General features: G+C 39.8%; 1 protein-coding gene across 2 annotated transcripts in view; it reads left to right on the top strand.

Moving 5' to 3' along the window:
• Positions 1-21,419, top strand: part of CTPS1 (CTP synthase 1) — a 40,495-nt gene that overhangs the window by 2,041 nt on the left and 17,035 nt on the right. The window contains exons 1-9 of one of the 2 annotated variants that reach the window (XM_071217522.1): positions 2,004-2,014; positions 2,096-2,274; positions 3,544-3,714; positions 6,054-6,154; positions 6,910-7,026; positions 9,270-9,353; positions 10,509-10,589; positions 17,458-17,609; positions 20,853-20,985. In XM_071217522.1, the coding sequence (XP_071073623.1) occupies positions 2,109-2,274; positions 3,544-3,714; positions 6,054-6,154; positions 6,910-7,026; positions 9,270-9,353; positions 10,509-10,589; positions 17,458-17,609; positions 20,853-20,985 (1,005 nt within the window). In that variant the 5' untranslated portion in view covers positions 2,004-2,014; positions 2,096-2,108. Of the gene's footprint in view, positions 1-2,003; positions 2,015-2,095; positions 2,275-3,543; positions 3,715-6,053; positions 6,155-6,909; positions 7,027-9,269; positions 9,354-10,508; positions 10,590-17,457; positions 17,610-20,852; positions 20,986-21,419 lie in introns of those variants that run through there. The other variant, XM_058303802.1, reaches the window with a different exon arrangement.

Raw genomic sequence — 21,419 nt, 5'->3', positions numbered from 1 at the left:
CAGGCAGGTTTGAGGGTATTGCATACTGCTACCCCTTTTGGAGATGCACACCAAAAGGGTGATGCACATTAACTTATTAAAAACTCCCAGAGTCTTTGCAGTAAAGAAACCAGCTGACTTTGTTTAGTTAGCATTTCTCTTATGTGTCCATAAAACCCCTTTTGGAAATAAATCCTACATGCATTTCACAGAAATGAGCAAACATGTTTTTTGGAATGCTGCAACAGAGAATAGAAAGAGCTGGACGTGGTTGGAGTGTCTTCTTTGCCGTTCGAGGGGGAGGACATTCTGAGCATTCATCTCTCCCTGCCAAGTTTGTTCATTCCTTTCTTGGGGAGGAGCTAGGCAGAGCAACTCTTCAAATTGAACTCCCCAGTTTCCTTGTTCCTTTCTTAGCTTATTTTTATTAGAATTTGGCTTTACATGGAGCATTCCCAGAGGAAGAAAATGTCCTGACCATGCCAAAGCAAGCACTCCCTGCTGCTTGGTGATTGTGTTCTTCATCTCGATCACATTTGGGTTTGCTGACCAAATGATGTTTCAGGGCCTCCAAAGCCATCAGTCATCCCTAACAGCCCTGTCAGTATCTCCTCTCCTCTCATCTGTGCCATTTGCAGCAGGCTCTTCACTCTGCTGTCTTTGCCTCCGCCCCTTTTCTCCCTCAGGAAGTCTGTCCTCCCATTCCCTGCCAGAACTGTACAGCTCTCTGGACTTAATCTAGTAGGTTCTCTCTTTGAACATCTGTCCATTGTATGCTTCAAACTTTTTTCCCCCCTTTTTTATTATCTTTTTTTAAAAAGGATACACAAATTATACAAAATGTTATATTAAAAATTATAAGAGGTTCCCATATATTCCCACTCCCTGCCGCCCCACTCCTCCTACATCAACAACCTCTTTCATCAGTGTGGCATTGGCACATTCATTGCATTTGATGAATACATTTTGGAGCACTGCTACCCAGTCTGGATTATAGTTTACATTGTAGTTTACACTCTTTCCCAGTCCATTCAGTGGGTTATGGCAGGATATGTAATGTCTTGCATATGTCCCTGCAGTATCATTCAGGACAACTGCAAGTCCTGAAATATGCCCAATATCACACTTCTTCCCTCTCCCTGCCCTTAGCAACTCCTGTGACCACTGTCCCAACATCAGCAATCAGTTTCTTCCATTGCTGGAGTCACAATAATTCCAGAGAGTTAGAGACTGGAAGATAGGCTTGAAATGAACTGGGGGGGGGGGGGGGGGGGGCGGGGGGGAGGTTGTGAGCCAATGCCCACACGGGCGAAATTTGTGAGAATGTGGAGGTAAGTAGATGTGCAGTGAAGGGATAAGACTGGGGCATAGGGATACTATTTGATTAGGCTTTGCAGGCTTGAGGGGGCCTAGGGTTGGGAGGATGGGTCAGATGGTCTAAGGAATTGGGAGCGTTGGGGGGGAGCAGGTATCAAACTGTTTTTATCTCATGTCACTTTTCCTTAATATATGTAGTTTCTCTTCATAGCAGATCTGGGAGACTGCCTTTAATTGAGAATTTTCTGTTTATCCTCAACTCTTCAGTGTTAAAATTCTTTTCTTTTATTCTCTCATCAAAGCCTTAGAGGAACTGTGTTTTCTTTTGCTGATACATTGTAGTTTAGCCAAAGACTTTGTTACTTTCATGGGAAATTGGAGTGCTTATCTAAGAGTGAATGTTTTTTCTCATGTAAGGAAAATAAGGAGGTACCCACCTGGTGTACCACTGTCTGGTGGCGCTGTCTGTTGACAATGTCAGCGAACATTGGGGGTGCAATGTTCCATCAACAGCTCAGAGCTGTTTTTAATTTTTTTTTTAGGTTGACTCTTATGGTAGTCAGATTTTAAACAAAAGGTACATTATTTGAGTAGCAGTTGTTTTTTCAACTCATTTGAGTAAAGTCATTCAGTGATCCATGAAATGCTTGTTATGGTCACATTTAAACCTGACAACCACCTTCTCAATTTATTTAGACAGAGGGAAACGATACTGCAAGTAAGTGGGAAAGCCGTGTTTGGACCCAGATAAGCTGGATTTGTTGAGATATATTTTATCTATAATTTTTATTTCTCCCAGGTTAAGAAGTAAAATGAAGTACATTCTAGTTACTGGTGGTGTTATATCAGGAATTGGAAAAGGAATCATTGCCAGCAGTGTGGGTACAATACTGAAGTCATGTGGGTTACATGTAACTTCAATTAAAATTGACCCATATATTAACATTGATGCAGGAACATTCTCTCCTTATGAGCATGGTAAGCAATTGCCTGTCCTCCCTCCCTCCCTCCTTTTCTTTTTCCCTTCTCTTTCATTCTTAAAAAAAAAAAAAAAAATATATATATATATATAGTGTAGTATGTGGAAGAAATAGCCCTTGGATATTGTGTGCATATCTTACAGATTTCTATCTCCTGCCTTCTAAAAAGGTTCTAAGTATAAAAGAAGGATGCTTTTCTAGTCTGTACAGTGAGAAAGCAGAGTTCTTAAAAGGAAATATAGTGACTACAGTCTAGAGGTTGCTATAGTAGAAATGGTCTTTTTGGTAGTTGAAATTTAGTGACATGCATTTTCTCAAATATTCGAGAGGAGGGATTAGGTTTATTCTTTGTGGTTTATTTAGAAATAGGATGGTAGAAGCCATAAAGAAATAGATTTTGGCCCAATATAAGAAAGAACTTTATAATAACAAGTGCTCTCCAATATTGCTTAAAATTGAGGCTAGATATACTGTTAAATCATACCTTTATAAGTTTTAAAATTGTGTATTTATACTCTTACTCTCTAATGTAGAGGTAGAAATTTATAAGGGTAAGTGTCATGAGAGCAAATATCCTTATGTAACAAATAGCATCAGGAAAAGATCAATATACTGGAGCAATGTTTAATACAGAATTCATGAGCAGGAGATGAGCTATATCTCTCTGAGAGGGAAAATGTGATACTTTTTCCTTTCTTGTTTTTGAGCTTGTCTCTTATTGTCATGGTAGGAGTGAACTATTCTGTGCAAAACTTCTAGAACAAAGTTTTAAGAAATGAGTAAATGTTAAGGACTAAGGGGTAACTTCTGCAATTTCACAATTTTATTTAGGTCTGAAGTATAGCCTGGAAGCTGATCATAACTAACATGATCTTATATATAAATTTTGAATCAAATGATACATTTTATCATACTTCAAATTTTGCTCATTTAGGAGAACTTTTTGAAAATTCTTTAGGCAGCAGTTACAATACTATAATAGCTTTCCACTGTAAAGTTGCATATATCCACAGCCTTAGGCTGTAATTTCCTTCCAGTTTTTGTGAGAGTGAGTTTGTTGGCAGGCTGGAAGTGTGTGTCATTTGGAAAATGGTTGATAATTTTTCTTTCTTTTGTGTCATGTTTACTTTTCTGGGAATAAGTTTCTCTGCGTCACAGCAAGTGAATGCAGATTTGGTTATATTAGAGTGTTTTTACTTTGGGACTCAATCTGTGCCATGGTATATGTATTTTTCACTTGCCTAAACGTTTTCGCCATTCACTGCAGGTGAGGTTTTTGTGCTGGATGACGGTGGGGAAGTGGACCTTGACCTGGGTAACTATGAGCGATTCCTTGACATTCGCCTCACCAAGGACAATAATCTGACCACTGGAAAGATATACCAGTATGTCATTAACAAAGAACGTAAAGGGGATTACCTGGGGAAAACCGTCCAAGGTAATATTGGATTTATTGCTAAGATGTAAAATTCTTAACCAGTTTCATTTCTCGCTAGCACAAAAATTTACTTTTTTTTGTGATTTGGGCCCGGAAGTGTCAAGCTATTGTTAATGAAATATGGCTTCAGTTGATTATTCAGAGTGTGGCGGTTTTCTCAAAAAATAATTTAAAGAAACCACCACTGCTCTGGACTGCCAGTGAAGCTGTCAGTCCTGCTCAGGCAGGCTGATTAGGGTCCAGATTTATTGTCATGCAGTGATGAGTGTGGAATGATAAAGGCATCTAGGTTAGGGCATTAAACCAAGTAGTATGTATATTGTGGATCTGGGACTACTTTGTGGACATGCGATAAGGAAACCAATGTCCTTTGTGGGTACCCTGGTTTCAGGCTGCTCCTTGGGGCCACGTGGGTTAGGGGGTATCTGCAAAGGGGTCTCTGGGCCCTCCTGAATTTTCACCAGCACAGCTCCACTTGTATTGGGGTTTTAAACAAGTGTTCATTTAAGAAATGTGTTCTACTTTGAAAAAGGTAATGCTGGAAAACCACTGGTCTGTTTTATGGCATAAGCTTAAATTTTAAGGGTTGCTAAAAAAGTGTCATCTGAGTTATGAGAGTAAACCTGCTTTTGGCTTTAGACTTTACTAGACTGAAAGTTGAGGGTCACATGGATCTGGAGAGCTGCCCTCTCCAGATTCCGGGCTAATTGGGCCATATTTGGATCTAAGCTCTGCCACTTACCAGGTTTATGAACATTGAGAGATTACTTAACCTCTTTGAGCTCTGGTTTCCTTTTCTGTAAAATGGAGATAACAGTACCTACCTCTCTGGTTGTTGGAATTAAAGAAGCCAAGTCAGTAAAGTGTTCTGAGTTCCTGATGCTCAGAAAGAGATCATTTGGGAATTATAGTGATTTTGGTCATACATCCCATGTATGTATCCCATTTATTCCCTTACTCATCAAGTATTTATTGAGTGATCGCCTTGGATAGACCCCTAGTGCTGAGAATACATGATAAACAGGACCAAAAGGATCAGTGCCCTCAAGAGGGTTGCCTTAAGGAAGAGACAACAAGCACAGATAAAATGAGATGTCTGATAGGAGCTGTGAAAGAAATCAATAGGGTGAGGAAGGAAAGGGCGACTAGGAAAAGCCACTTGGGACAGATTAGTCAGGGAAAGCCTCAAAGGAGAGGGCAGGTGACCTAAGAGGCCAGGGAAGAGCACGGGAGGAGGAGGGTACAGCGGTGCAGAGGCTCAATGCCCCCAAACACCCAGCATTCAGGCAGCGGAGGGCTGCTGTGTGGCTGCTGCACAGTGGCTGGGGGTGTGGGAGAGGTTGGCGAGGTGGGCCAGGGCAGGTTATGCAGGACCTCCTGGGCCTTAGCAAGAGTTTGGATTCTAGTCTGAGAGCAGTGGGAAGCCACTGGAGTTTAAACCTGAGAGTGGTGAATTCTGATTTGCATTTTTAGAATGTCACTTAGGCTGCTGTGTGTAGACTAGGTAGTAGTAAATTCCTTGTGCATGAGGCGCCACTGGTTGCATTGATAGCAAGTTCAACGGTAACCTCTCCACTTTAGGAACTTACAGTCTGAGCTCTGTGATTATTACAAAGTTTTTAGCAAGCGCTGGCACTCTGCTTAGCATTTACAGGTGCTTGCTCATAAATTTTCACACCTTTATGAAGCAGATGCGATTACCTTCTGAAGTAAAAGCTATTAACAGATGGGGAAACGAAGCTTACAAATAGTTCATTAATTTGCCCCCTGATCCACAGCAGATGAGTGGTGGAACTGAGAGTTGAATGCAGGCAGTCTGCTCCCAGACACTGTGGTCCCAACCCCTCTGCTATACTCCGCTGCTCCCTGCAGTGGGTGTTCTCCTCTTGGGTCAACTGGAAGCATAATGGAGCAGGGTCCTGCAGTTTCTTGTTCCTGGAAAAGCACTCAGGTGTGATGCTCTGGCACCTTCGGCCTCGGCTCTCAGCAGCATGGTGGCTGTGTGGCCTGTTGGGGTGGTGGCAGCCAGGACGATGGACTGCACAGTGGCAGAAGCCCCCACGCAGTTCAGGGTGCCCCTCTGGGCCTTCCTCTCTTGTAGGGCTTCCAGCACAACTTGGAAATCAGAAGGGTGGCAGTGGGGAGTGTGAGCCCAAAGAATTGTTGAGACCATTTAACACTGGTCTCCAAAATATTTTTCATGACCCCATGGCTTCTCTGTCAAGACAAATAGCACAGCAGTTTTAACCTGAAGTCTATTTGCCTAGATTCTGCTGGACACTTGGCTTAAAATCAGTGCTGACAGAGAGTGAGTTACACATTTCTTTTCCCTTTCCCAGTTGTCCCTCACATCACAGATGCAATCCAGGAGTGGGTAATGAGACAGGCGTTAATACCTGTAGACGAAGATGGCCTGGAACCTCAAGTGTGTGTTATTGAGGTTTGTATGAGTCTTTTCTAAATGCCACGATTCCTACTTATGTGAACATGTGTACATCTCCTCTTCGCCATCAACAACTGCTAAGATCATTCCCACTGAAGCCCTTACGTAAGCCTCCTCTCTCTCAGAGAATTATGTTGCCCTGTGGCAGGTAAGCACAGTGAGAGCTATGTGGCATGGCCACAGTAGAAAACGATACTTTGCCCAAGCAAGTCTCCTTTTTCAGTATTTGTAGATGGACTTAGTGCTGATCATACCACTAAGAGTGGTGTGTCACATTTTTATCTCTTGAGAAAGCTCTCTACTGGCAGAAAAAAAATCATCTTTAAATGAGCTTTATTTGGTTTCAGTTTCTGCACTACAGATATGCTGATTCCAGCTGTTGGATCTCAGTGTTCCTCTAAAGATGGGAAACTCAAAAATTCCAGCAGTTTGTTTATATTTGGTGCTTTTTAGCATAAGGATTGTTTATGGTTAACTAAAGAATAAGATTTAAGCTTCTTTGCTTTGTGACTTTCATGCAAATCAAATTCCTAGTACCTCTCTTCCCTGATCTTTTTTTTGAAGTCATATGGAAAGATCTGTAATAATGTTGGGAACAGTGAACCTGATCAAAAAAGCAGTCTTTTTTGCACACAGGAATATATATTCCCTAACATTATACAGTTAACACAATGACAGCTGTTATTATTAAGAAACTAAAGCACCAAAGGAAGGGTTAGTGCCTAAAATTTAAAATAACTTTGTTTTTCCAGCTTGGTGGAACAGTGGGAGATATAGAAAGCATGCCCTTTATTGAGGCTTTCCGTCAGTTCCAGTTCAAAGTCAAAAGAGAGAACTTTTGTAATATTCATGTCAGTCTAGTTCCTCAGGTAAGGTATTTGAAATTTTCTTTCTTGGGAGATGGAGAGGAAAGGGAAAAGGACAGTTTTCACTTATAGGTGCAAGAAGCAGGGCATAAAGAACTCTGGATTGAAAATGATCATTTTCATTTTTTTGAAAGGGTCAATGGAAAATATTTGAAAAATTTTAATCAGGGCAGTTGCAATTAAAGTGGTGGATTGAAACCTGTGCATTTATCTGTATTACAGGGTGAAACCTTACTATAACCAGAGGAAAGGGATTTTTTTTTTAAAGACAAAAATTCACCAAGATAAATAGAACCTGAGAGGAGTTGGTAAAAAAAGTTACTGAACTGGAAAGGGAACAGAAAGGTAGAAACCAACCTAGCAGGTCTGGGAGAGTTGGGTCCTGGCCTGCAGCAGGGAAAGCAGAGAAGCAACTCTCTTTGCCCTGCAGAACCCCCAGAAGGCTTAGGAATTGGCAGGATCAGGTACATCTGAAAATGGAGTGAGGGTGGTTCTTGATATAACCGCTGTTTCAGGAGCAATTGGACCCTAACATCCTTTTCCCTAATGTGTAAAGCTGGGTGTCAGCCCCTCCCACCTTGGCAGAGGTCGGAGGTTGTGTTCTCTGGAGAGGGTTTCAGAATGGGGAGACACTAAGGACAGTTGAGGGCAGTCATACTGAACTACATGGGGATTAACTGTAATTAAGGCCATTAAGACCCTGCCTTCTTCTGCCGCTCGGTTCCCAGAATCATCACAGCCAGGATTATACTTTCTATATAGGAGATTGGAAGGTTCTTCTTGTGGGCTTCCCAGTGAAACAGGCCAGCCAGCTCCCCCGACAGTGAAGATAGCAGTCTACAAGCCGACCTACTCACACAGAACTGCAGTTAGCCTTTTAAATATGAGCTGGCAGCCAGTGATCACCAGACATTTGGAGAAAGCATCTAACATGTAAGAGACCACAACAACAGAGAAAAAGAACTTTATAAGAAACTGAGGCTCTGCAGGGAGCAGGACACTAAAAAAAAAAAACCTATAATGAACATCCTCAGAGAATTAAGAGGAGACAAGTGTATCCATTAAACAAGAACCAAATGCCATAAGAAGAGAACATTTGGAAAACACAAAAATTCCTGGAAATTAATCGTTGGGTAGTAGGAAAAAATGTAAGAGAAGGAAGGTTGAGGAAATACCCCAGAATGTAGAGCAAAAAGGCCAATAGCAGAAAATAGAAGAGAAAGGAAAGAAATTTAGAGGACTGATTCAGGACTTCTGATTTTTAGATAATAGAAGTTTCAGAAATAAAGAACAGAAACTTAGAGGTGAAGTAGTAATCTGAACCAGGGTTCAGCAAACCATAAGCCATGGACCAAGCTGACCTGTCACCTGTTTTTAAAAATGAAGTTTTATTGAAATTCAGCCACACCTGTTTGTTTCTCTATTGTCTATGGCTGTTCTTACGCTACAATAGCAGAATTGAGTGGTTATAACAGAGGCAGTATATCCTGAAAGCCTAAAATATTTACTCTCTGGTCCATTATAAAAAAAGCTTTCTGACCCCGATCTAAACAATTCAAAGCAATTTCCAGGCATGATTTCTAGATTGAAAGGGCCCACTGAATGCTCAGCATATTGGATGAAGAAGGACCCACATCAAGGCAAATCATTGTGAAATATCATAATAATAGAACAAATTCTAAAGCCTTTGAAGAGAAAAATGCATCTTTGTCAAGAGAAAAATTAAGAATCAGAACGGCATTGGACTTCTCAATAGTAATACTGGAAGCTAAAAGATGGTAAAACAATTTTCTTAAAAATTCTAAGGGAAGATGATTTTCAACCTAGAATGCAATACCCAGCAATTATCAAGAGTCAGAGTAGGATAAAGATAATCTAGTACATAATAAAGTACATAGGAAGGGAGGAAGGGAGGCGGAGGAAAGGGGAGAATGGGAAAGAAAGGATGTTTATGAGAAAAGATGTTTATGAGCACCAGGGAAAACAAAAATTTGGACCAGAATGGACTGGTTGTCTCTGTGGTTTGGAAAATGGGAGGGGATAGATGTGGGTTGGGTACACTGTCCTTCAGGACAAACCTTTAAGAACTATTTGACTTTAACTATATGTATGAGTAACTTTGACAAAAACTAAATTATATAAATGATCAAATTATCTATTTCCTTATTAAAAGGTATTCAGGGAAAAGTCATATTTGAATATTCTTTATTGTAGAGAAAATAACTTTTTTTCCTTCTATGAAATAGCCAAGTTCAACAGGAGAACAGAAGACTAAACCAACCCAGAACAGTGTTCGGGAGCTTCGAGGGCTTGGGCTTTCCCCAGACCTGGTAAGATTGCTTGATTACCTCATTTCCATGTATTCTTACCTAGCTAATTAAAATCACTTCTCCATGACAACACAGGACTTTTGTTTTCTTGGCATGCTCTTGATGATAATTGATGGTGAGATAATGGGTTTTAATCCTTGGAACTGGGGCTTTGTTTTTTGTGTTTTTTTTTTTTAAATTTATTTATTTTTAAAAATTACATTCAAAAAATATGAGGTCCCATTCAACCCTACCACCCCCACCCCCCACTCCCCCCACAGCAACACTCTTCCCATCATCGTGACACATCCATTGCACCTGGTAAGTACATCTCTGAGCATCACTGCCCCCCATAGTCAATGGTCCACATCATAGCCCACACTCTCCCACGTTCCATCCAGTGGGCCCTGGGGGGATCTACAATGCCCCGTAATTGTCCGTGAAGCACCACCCAGGACAACTCCACGTCCCTAAAACGCCTCCACATCTCATCTCTTCCTCCCATTCCCCAAACCCAGCAGCCACCATGGCTACCCTTCCCACACTCATTCCACATTTTCTCTGTGGACATTGGATTGGTTGTGTCCATTGCACATCTATGTCAAGTGGGGGCTTAGATTCCACATGGATACTGGATGCACTCCTCCCGCTTTCAGTTGTAGACACTCTAGGCTCCATGGTGTGGTGGTTGACCTTCTTCAACTCCATGTTAGCTGAGTGGGGTAAGTCCAATAAATCAAAGTGTAGGAGCTGAAGTCTGTTGAGGCTCTGGGCCTGGGTGTCATATTATCAGTCCAGAGATTCAAATTGGGGCTTTGTTTTGCAAGATATTCTTACCTGGCATGTGTGACATCTAATAGTCTCCATGCCTTTTTCTCCCTCTCTCCCTTCATTTCTCTTTTCACTCCTACCCAGGAATATGATCGAGGAGTCAAATCTCAGTTATCTCTTGTAGTTCATCTATCTGTTCATTCATACTGCTATTCTCTTATGTTTGGGATTTAGGACTTTCAGTCCTGAAAATAGATAATATAATGTCACGGTTTACTTGAGTTGTGCTGAGTTAATGTTTTCATCCATCTTAATGATGTGGTCTGTTTTATTTCACTCAAAAAACAAAACTCAACTTTATATTCTCTTTCTTCTGTTTAAACTTCTTATTTTCTTTATTGCTAGGTTGTGTGCAGGTGCTCAAATCCTCTGGACACATCAGTGAAAGAGAAAATATCAATGTTTTGCCATGTTGAACCTGAACAAGTAAGTAGAAACTCCATTTCCATGTGAATCTTTTTTTCTTCTTCTTCTAATTGTTCTAAAATCTCTTAACCAGTTTCATGAAGCTAGAAGACACTAGGTTGTTTTCCCAAAGAATTCATACCCATTGGCTCTGTGACACGCCTTTACCTCTCTTTCCTCTTCTTTCCCCACTTGATGCTTCAGACATGCTGAATATTTTTCACTTCCCCTGATACTTCACAACCTTTCTATTGCTGTGCTTTTTGCACCTAATCATTTCTATTGGGAATCAGCATCCCCTCTCCTTGATGGCCTGGAGGTCTATTTATTTTCATCTTCCAGGCCCAGCCAGGGCATGGTATGGTCTGAGCAGCTTTACCTACCAAACTTCCTCGCCATAAACCTCAGGGTTTAATCACTTCCTTCTCTCGGCCATTTGTGGGTCTCACACATGCTGGTGGCAAGCCTCTTGTCCTGCCCCTTCCTGTCTGTGTCTGTGTCCATGTGTGATCTGTGAGTGTCTGAGCTTCTTAAGGATACTCAAGGGACTGCCTTACTGAATTTTATGTACCTGGTGCCTGGAGTCTAGACTGTTGCATACTCTCAGACATATTTTAGTCTTTTTGTTACTGGTGCTAATGGAGGGAAAATTCCTAATTTTAGAACCTATATCTAAGTATGGTGCTTTAAATTGCACTGTTAGGTGGTCATAAGTTGAGACTATGGTTTTGATTAAGTTGGCTGGTGGAGAGTGGAAAGAAAATTGTGGTGGAGGAGATTTGCGTCTAGGTTATTGGTCAGTTTGTTATACTACTAGATTATTCAAGGATCAAGAAACTAAGTAAGAGAGCCCAGCTGGCGTAGAGCTGGGAGCCAAGGCAGCAGGGTTAAAAAAAAATCCATTTATATGATGATGAAGAGTATGGAGGTGAATATAAGAAAATGAAAATCATTGGCCTGGCATTAAGGTTAATTGAGCAAGAGGAAGGCCTTCAACCATTACAGAGGCAGCTGCTCTCTCCGTGATGGCTGGAGCTTCAGGACATGAGGGTCTGCTGCAGGCTGGGACCCGGCCTTCCTGGTGTGTGATTCTCAAAGCTGTGAATTCTGTCTAAGGGATTCTGCTTCATCATGAATACATGGAACATCAGAGTGATTTTCATGTTCTGAACAGCCCTTTTATCCTGCACTTTAACTAGTTTAGATATTTTTGTCTTAGCAAATGAAGGGAATTCAATTCTGTAGCAGAATAGGTTGTCATTAAAAATATTCACTATATTATGTAAACTATTGACCATCATTAGTAGCAATGCTTCAGTATTTGTTCATCAGTTGTAACAAATGTACCATACTCATATAAGATGTCATTGAAAGGGGAAAATGTGAGAGGGGGAGGTTGTGGGATATATGGGAATCCGCTATATTTTCGATGTAAATTTTCTGCAACCTAAAACTTCTTTAAAAATAAAGTTAAAAAAAAATAGTCACTATATTTAAAAGTGGCAAGTATTTCCATATTTAAATTTGAATGAGTATGTCTTTGTGGTCTCAGTAGGATGATGTCTTGATTAAGAAATCCTCTGGGAGCCAGGACAGCCTAGGTGTGTGAGGATTGGGGGAAGTTTGTATTTCATGGTGCCCCAAGAGGTTCACTCTCCAGATGAGAGTGTGATCTGCTCCCGCGGCGCACTCTGTCCAGTTGCCTGGAGGCTTGAGAGTGTTGTCTGAGAGCAGAAAGCCTCGGGAGAGGCACAAGTGCCCCTTTTTCTGGTTGAGGAGACCGGGAAGCAAAGCCTGCCTCTCTGAGGGGTGACTAGAATAGAGCCTGGGTTCTTTGCTCCTACCTCAGTACTGAGGTATCTGACAGCATAATAATAAGCTTGGAGGGCAGACTCAATCCCCACATCTTGTGTTGGTTGTTTCTGATTCTTTACATTGAAGTACATCCTAATTATTACTACTCATATTTATTAATGTGTCTAGTCGAATTATAGTGAACCCCCCTTTCTTTAAGAAGAAAAAGATAATTCTTTTAGATCGGTGACTTCTGTTGGATGTTGTAAGTTTTTTAGGTCTGGAAGAGGGTCCAGTAATTTGTATAATTATTAAGCCACCCCAAGGGAATTCTAATGCAGATGATCCTTAGCCCATGCTTTGAGAAACTTTGCTTCTATTTTAGCTGTTGGTGGTGGAGACGTTTCTTTTTTTTTCTTTCCCCCAAATAAATTTTATTGATACATATTAATAAATCATACAATTTATCCAGAGAGTACATCAATGGTATTTGGTATAATCACATAATTGTGCATTCATCACTTCAGTCGTTAGTAGTACATATTCATTATTTCAGTACGACTACTAATAATAAACAAAAAACAGACTAACAAGAAACTTCTCACGCCTCAGTCTCTCTCTTATTTAACCACCTAACAACTAGGTAGGTGGAAGGAAGCGTTAGCATCACCGTTTGCAGAGGAAATAGGCTCAGTTGTTAATTTTTTCTTTTCACAAGAGAGGTTAAGTGTATTTCTTTCTAGATGGAGAGCCAGTGATTGTCCTGTCACACATCCTTTTCTTCTTGATTTGTGATGCTACCTTTATTAAATGTTTCTGTATATACACATGTCTGCTTCTTGGCTTTCCTCTGTCCCTTGGTCTGTATGTTTATCTCTGCACCTATAGTCCACATGTTTTTTTTTTTATCCCCCCCCCCCGCAGCTTGCTTGCTGTCTGTTCTCTGTGTCCATTTGCTGTGCGTTCTTCTGTGTGTCTGTATTTATTTTTATTTATTTCTCCCCCCCGCCTTGTGGCTTGCTTGTTGTCTACTCTCTGTGTCCCTTTGCTGTGCGCTCTTCTGTGTTTTTACCTGTCTTCCTTTTTGTTGCATCACCTTGCTGAGTCAGCTCTCCGTGGCAGTTGCAGGCTTGTGGCACTCCATGGTGCCTAGAAGAACCTGCCTTCACAGGAGGCCCCGGGACACAAACCCAGGGCCTCCCGTATGGTAGACGGGAGCCCAACTGATTGAGCCACAGCCGCTTCCCCACATGGTTTTAATTATGCTAACTTTATAAATTGTAATATCTATCTGGTAGGGTGAGAGCATCTCCTCTTTATTCTTTGAAAACATCTCGGGTCATTGCGCTTCTTTCCTTGTGAATTTTAGGATCAGCTTGATCTCTCAAGTACTAAATCCTTATGGGCTTTAGATTAATTTGAGGGGATTTGCCATATTACAATGGTGATCTTCCATTTCTGAACTAGGTATATCTCATTTATGCTATGATCTTGTATAATATTTTTATCAGCTTTTTGAGATATAAGTTACATACTATAGAATTCACCTGTTTGAAGTGTACAAGTCCAGTTTTAGAACATTTTCATCACCCCAAAAAGATTTTTCATTTGCAGTCAGTCACCTTCTCTCCCCTTTTCAGCCCCTAATAACCACTAATTTGCTTTTTGTGTCTCTGTAGATTTGCCCTCTCTGGACAATACATATAAATGTAATCATATAGTATGTAGTTTTAAGCATCATCTGGCTTCTTTCACTTAACATAAGGTTTTAGAGATTCATCCTTGTTATGGTATATATTATAGTTCATTCCTTTTTATTGCTGAAGAATATATAAATTCTATAACATACCACCTTTTATTTATCCATCAGTTGATGAACATTTGGATTAATTCCACTTTGTGTCTATTATGAACAATACTGCTATGCATATTCATATACAAGTCTTTATATGGACATATTTTCTTTTTTCATCTTTAAACAAATCCATTTTATTGATACGTATTAATAAAACATACAGCTCATCTAGTGTGCACAGTCAATGGTATATAGTATAGTCATATGGTTATGCATTCATCACTTCAATCATTAGAGCATTTTCATATTTCATTGATTATAATAAGCAAAAAACAGACAAACAAGAAAATTCTTCACCTATCTCTCTGTCCTTTATTTCGTGTACATAGCTATTTCTGACTGTTCTTAAACATTTATTTGTTAAGCAGTTTTACTGAGATATAGTCACATACCATATGATTATCCAAACTGTAGAATCAATGGCTTTTAGTATAACGACCATGTTGTGCATTCATCACCCCAAAAATTTTAGAGCAGTATCATTACTCCAAAAAAAACCCCACATCCCTTAGCAGTCCTGCCCCACCCCTACATAACCACTTCATAAATTGATGCATATTTTATATAAATGGAATCATACAATATATAGTAGTTTGTGTCTGGTTTCTTTCATTTAGCATAATTTTTCTGTCTGATATTAACATCTTGTAGTACTAACATATTGTTTATTTTCAAAGAAAAATGGTCTTATATATGCAGTTTTATCTATATTTGTATTTCACATGTGGTTTTACTATGCTGTACAGTTCAATGCTACATTTTTATCTTTCCTTTTCAGTAATATACATGACCTTAGACTTTCCCTTTAAACCACTTTCATACCTCTATAATATTACTGCTGATTTCAAACATTATGTTGGGTGGACATATATTTTCATTTATCTTGGATAGATATAGAGGAGTAGATTAGATTAGGATCATATAGTAAATTTACATTTAGCTTTTTTTTAATAAACTGCCGAAGTGGGTGCACCATTTTACAATCTCATCAGCACTGTATGAAGACTCCTGTTTCTCTACATATCTTCTTTGAGGTATCTTTTCAAATCTTTTGTCTAATTGAGTTATTTATCTCTTATAATAGAGTTGTAAGAATTCTTTACATATTCTGAAAACATCTTTTATCAGATATATGAGTTGCAAATATTTTTATCCCAGCCTATAGCTTGTCTTTTTCATTTTCTTAATGGTGTTTTTTTTTCTTAAATGCAAGCCATGGATTTAGCTTCCTTTTTCCCCTCCAAAGATTTTTTTTCCTTCCCCCCCTCCCCCGCTCCTGCCCAGCCCCACTGTTTTTGCTCTCTATGTCCATTTGCTGTGTGATCTTCTGTATCTATTTCTCTTTTTGTCTTCTCTTCTCATCTTTCTCCTCTAGGATTCACTGGGATTCGATCCTAGGGACCTCTGACATGGAGAGAGGTTCCCTGTCAATTGTGCCACCTTGGTTCCTGGCCTCTGCTGCACTTTTTGTCTCTCTTTTGTTGTGTCATTATCTTGCTGCATGCTTTAACTTGGACGGGCACTGGCTCACCATGCGGGCACTCACACAGGCACTAGGCTCACCACGCAGGCACTGGCTCACCATGCGGGCACTCACGTGGATACTCGGCTCCCCACACAGGCACTTGGCTCGCCACGCGCAGGCACTTGCGTGAGCACTGGCTCATCACGTGGGAACTCACATGGGCGCTTGGCTCACCATACTGGCACTTGCGCAGGCACTCGGCTCCCTGCTCAGGCACTTGGCTCGCATGTGGGCACTTGTGCAGGCACTGGCTTGCCACGTGGGCGCTTGTCTCACCACATGTGCACTTGGCTTACAGCGCAGGCATGCTTTCTCTTCTTTTTCACCAGGAGGCTCCAGGGATCGAACCCAGGTCCTCCCATATGGTACACAGAGGCCTTATCACTTGAGCCACAGTCTGCTTCCCTTGATGGTGTCTTTTGAAGCACAAAAGTTTTTAATTTTGATGAAGTCAAATTTATCCTTTTTTTAATTTTATGACTGTGCTTTTGGTGTCTAAGCACTTTTTGCTTAATTCAAGATGATGACAGTAATTTCCTCTAGAAGTTTTTTAGTTTTAGCTCTTATATTTAGGTTTGTGATCCATTCAGAGTTAATTTTTGTGAGCAGTGTGAGATAAGTGTCTAAATTAATCTTATTGCATGTGGATATCCAGCCCTAGCACCATTTGTTGAAAAGACTATCCTTGAATAATATTTTATGATTTTGTTAAGGTGTGTTTTTTATTTTCTTTATAGATATTTCTAATTTTTGTTCTTATGGTGAATGGTGTATTTTTAAGCTTACCTTTTCTAATTAGATGTGGCCAGTATATAGGAAATCCTGCTGATTTCTGCCCATTGGTCTCCAGCCCGGCAACTTTACTGAAATTCTGTTAGTTCTGATTGTTTACCTATAAATTCTTTTGGTCTTTCTGTATAAGCAATAATGTTGTATGCAGTCATGGCCATGACCTCTAGTACATTATTGAATAGATGTAGTAATAACAACAATACATTTTTTGTTCTGGACTTTCACTATTAAACCATTAATGTTAAAAATCAAATATTAAACCATATAACCATATGATATTTATGGTAAGTTTTTGATCTTTTCAAATTTTCCCTAATATATCTAATTTGCTAAATATTTTTATCATGAATTGGTTTTGAAGTTTTATCAAATCTGCATCCACTAAGGTGATTTTTTCCTCCATTAAACTGTTCCTTTGGTGAATTACACTGTTAACTTTCTTAATGCAGTGGTTCTCAAACTTGGCTGCACATTGTCATCACTCAGGGAGCTTTAAAAAATATTGATGCCTGGCTCTTACTCCAGAGATTGATTTAAAGTGGTCTGGGATGCAGCGTGGGTTTTGGATTTTAATGAGCTCCCAAGTAATGTGAATCTGCAGCCAACTTTGATAACCACTCGTCCTATGTTAAATCAGTCACGGATTCCTGGGACAAATCCTACTTTGAAATAGTTTTTTTAAACTATGTTTGTGGTTTGTTTTGTATTTTTTAAAGCTTTTTGCATCCATGTTTATGATAGATTAGTCATCAGTTTTCTATTCCATTCTTGAGTTGGTTTTGGTAATTTATATTTTTCTGGAAAACTGCCCTCTTTTCAAATTCAGAACTGTTGTTTTCCCAAGTTCATGGATCTAGTAGGAGGTCATAAGTCTAGTTAGTTTTATTTGTTTTTATTAAATAAGTTTTCCTTTTTTTAAACAGGTGATCTGTGTCCATGATGTCTCGTCCATCTACCGAGTCCCCTTGTTGTTAGAGGAGCAAGGGGTTGTAGATTATTTTCTTCGAAGACTTGACCTTCCTATTGAGAGGCAGCCACGAAAAATGCTGATGAAGTGGAAGGAGATGGCTGACAGGTATGCTTCTGGAGAAGAAGGAGCTGTGAGGACTAGCCTTATTTCTCTTTTTTGTAGGGGCTCAGAGAATTCAACTTTAGTTGTACCACTTTGGCACTTCTGCTGTCATTACATTAGAGAAGGTCTCAGTGGTAAGAGATGTTAAGAATGTTAAAGGATCTTAGCCATTATATAGGTGCTGCTTGGGTGAAGATGTCCTGGGAGAGGTGGGGCCAGGTCCCACGTCCCCAGACAACCAGTTCAGGTGTCCTACTGTACTTGGCTGCATGCTCAAGCCCCACAAGAGTGGGTTATGCTTTCTTGGCTGACCATTGCAGGAGTACTCCTGGGAAGCACTCCAGGTACCTGAGCTGGGTGTTTGGGAACATGATGCTCACCCCACACCAGAAAGCCATTTTACGGGTGTCCAGTCTTATTACTCCTGCCAAAATTTATTACTTCAGGGTCTGTCCCTGTTCTACATTCCTTACTGCAAAGCTCTGTGATGCTTACACAGCCGTGCCAGAGATCTTTACATAGTGTTTCAGAGCAACGAGTGTGCCTCATTTTAATTGTAAAATCAACATGACAATATAAATAAGCATTTTGGGAAGCAAGCACTCATTCCACTGCTCTGTGACACTTATTTTCAGTTTGACATGTTGCCTTTTAATCTGTCCATTTACGTGTATATCTTTATATAACTACAACATAGAGACAGAGTTTCATGATCTTTTTTTTTTTGAAAAGGAAGAAGTTTTATTATATATACAAAGCTCTGAAAAATCTTTAATAAAGCTACTAGAGTTAATAAATGAATTCAGCAAAGTGGCAAAATACTAGAGCAACACATGAAAATAAGTAGTGTTTCTGTAAACCAGTAATAAGGAATATGAAAAAAAATAAAGAAAAAATTTTCGTTACAATAGTAACTAAAAGAATCAAATATCTAGGAATAAATTTAAGCAAGGATATAAAGGACTTATACACAGAAAACTATAAATAGTTTTCTAGAAAATCAAAGATGATCTTAAACAGAAGAGTAATCCATGCTCATGGATGGAAGAATAAAAATTGTTAGATGTCATTTCTACCCAAAATGATTTACAAATTTGATACATTCCCAATTTGCAACTTTTCTGTTTTCTTATTTCTCAGTCAAGTTAAAGGCTTGTCAATTTTATTGATCTTTTCAAAGAATTAACTTTTGGTTTTGTTAATTTCTCTATTTCCTTATTTTGTTAAGTATCCTATATATCTCTTATAGAGGATAATTTTTTTATTATTATTTATTTTTTAAATTACTGTTGTATTAGGGTTCTCTAGGGAAACAGAATCAACAAGGGATATCTGTTGATAGTAAGAGATTTATCAGAGTCTCTCACGCAGCTGTGGGGATGCATAAGTACAGGTTCTGCAGGCAGGCTGCAACCAGGAGCTTTGATGAAAGTCCAGTGAAGGATCTTGACGAGTTCTGGGAGATGTTGGCTGTCCAAAGATGAGCTGGGAAATTCTCTCTCAATGGTGGAATCACTTCCCCTTTTAAGGCATTCAACTGATTAGGTTAAGTGTCACTCATTGCGGATGGCAATCTCCCTGATTGATGTAATTATAACCAGCTATCTATGATCTACCACCGTAGTAAAGTCAATGGTGACTAAAGTCCATAAATGCCCTTGTATTACAGTTAGCCCAGTGCTTGCTTGACCAAACAACTGGGGACAGTTACCTGGCTGAGTTGACACAATAGCCTAACCATCACAATTTTCTTTTTTTTTTTTTTAAAGATAAATAGATCACATAAAATGTTCCGTTAAAAAACATAAGAGGTTCCCATATACCCGCTCCTCCCACATCAACATCCCCTTTCATCAGTAAGGCACATTCATTGCATCTGATGAATATACCCTGGAGCACTGCCACACTGCTTGGGCCATAGTTCACACTCTTCCCCCAGTCCATCCAGTGGGTTATGGCAGGGTATACAGTGTCCTGCATCTGTCCCTGCCATATCATTCAGGACAACTCCAAGTCCCGAAAATGCCCCATATCACACCTCTTCCTCCCTGTCCCTGCCCTCAGCAACTCCTGTGGTCACCATCTCCAATGATCTTTTTTTTGTAAAACGTTATAAACATTTTGCTCTGTTATTAATTATACTTTATAATTAAAGTTTTTAAAAAATATAGAATATTCTATTATGGAGGTGTCCCATAATTTATTCCTTTCTTTTTAGTTTTTTCAGATTTCTGTTTTTATATATATATATATATATATATATATATATGTTCTACATTGTTACATAAAGAATTTAAGACAATTTACTATCACAAGTTATGATGCTGTAAATATTTGTGTATGTAATTTTTTTTATGATTATTTATTTCTTCCCCCTCCCTCCATTGTCTGCTCTCTGTCCATTCGCTGTGTGTTTTTCTGTGTCTGCTTGTATTATCATTAAACAGCTCTGCGAACCATATCCTGGGACCTTCCAGAGTAGGAGAGAGGAGATCATTCTCGCACCACCTTGGGCTTCCTGATCTGTTGCATCTCTCATTATCTTTCCTCTGTGTCTCTTTTTGTTGTGTCATCTTACTGCACCATCTCTCTGTGTGGGCCAGCATTCCTGTGTGAGGCAGCACTTCTGCGCGGGGCGGCACTACTGCGTGGGGTGGCACTCCACATAGGCCAGCACTCCGCGTGGGCCAGCTCACCACATGGACCAGCTTGCCTTCACCAGGAGGCCCTGAGTATCAAACCCTGGACTTCCTATATGGTAGACAGGAGCCCAGTTGAATTGGTTGAGCCACATCTGCTTCCCTATGTAATTATTAATTGCCCTCCCTTGGACATTTCAGAGCATCAGGATAAATTCCTACATATAAAAATCTACATACAGAATTCGTGAGCAGGCAAACATAATCGTTTTTGTGGTTCTTAGTTTATATCACTCAGTTTCTTTCAAACTTGACTCTACTTATCAGTTTTTGAAGTTTTTGGTTGATTTTAAGGAATATGAAATGTATTTTTTCAATTTGTATTTTTAAAAATTAGCTAGGTTAAATAGTCTTATTGCTTTACTGGTCACATTAACTCTTATGAATTGTTCCTTCATGTCTGGTCAGATAATATCTGCTTCCCTTACGCTCTTCTCAGACATAACTTTTTAAAACCAAGTTTGCTCTCCTGATGGTATATGTACATTCTAAGTAATTGGGTATGTACATTCTAAGTAACTGGATCCTTCTTGACCTTCGTTTATAGGTATGATCGCTTGCTGGAAACCTGTTCTATTGCCCTCGTTGGCAAATACACCAAGTTCTCAGACTCATACGCCTCTGTCATTAAAGCTCTGGAGCACTCTGCATTGGCCATCAACCACAAATTGGAAATCAAGGTAGGGAGGAAGGGTGGCACAGGTACAGCTGAGGGGCAAAGGGGGAAGAAGAGGGAAGTAGGCTTTATCCTGGCAGGTGCTCTGTATAGATCTGCTTTAGACTTTTTGGGGATAAAAAAGAATTCTGGTTGACTCCTGGCTTTGAGAGAATAGTAGAGCCTTTTCAGGAAATAATGGAGAGAAATGGTCAGAATAGAACCTGAGAGAGCATGAAAACTTGGATCTGTCCGGTGACCAAATAAGATCACCCTGTGGTAACGCAAGAAGGGAGAGCCCTGGTGGAACAGAGGCACTTAGCACAATTGATGGTACAGCCTAGAAGCCATTCTGGACACATGAGGAATGCCTTTCCATCCCTATCCTGGTGCCATCACAGAGTGATGATGTTTCTCTGAAATGTATGTTAAATCATCCAGCCAGTGCCTGGAACCAAG

The sequence above is a fragment of the Dasypus novemcinctus genome, chromosome 9, assembly GCF_030445035.2.
Source record: "Dasypus novemcinctus isolate mDasNov1 chromosome 9, mDasNov1.1.hap2, whole genome shotgun sequence".
In the NCBI taxonomy this organism is placed as follows: Eukaryota; Metazoa; Chordata; class Mammalia; order Cingulata; family Dasypodidae; genus Dasypus; species Dasypus novemcinctus.
Note: the sequence above shows the minus strand (reverse complement) of the source record. Positions and strands in the feature narration are given on the sequence as shown.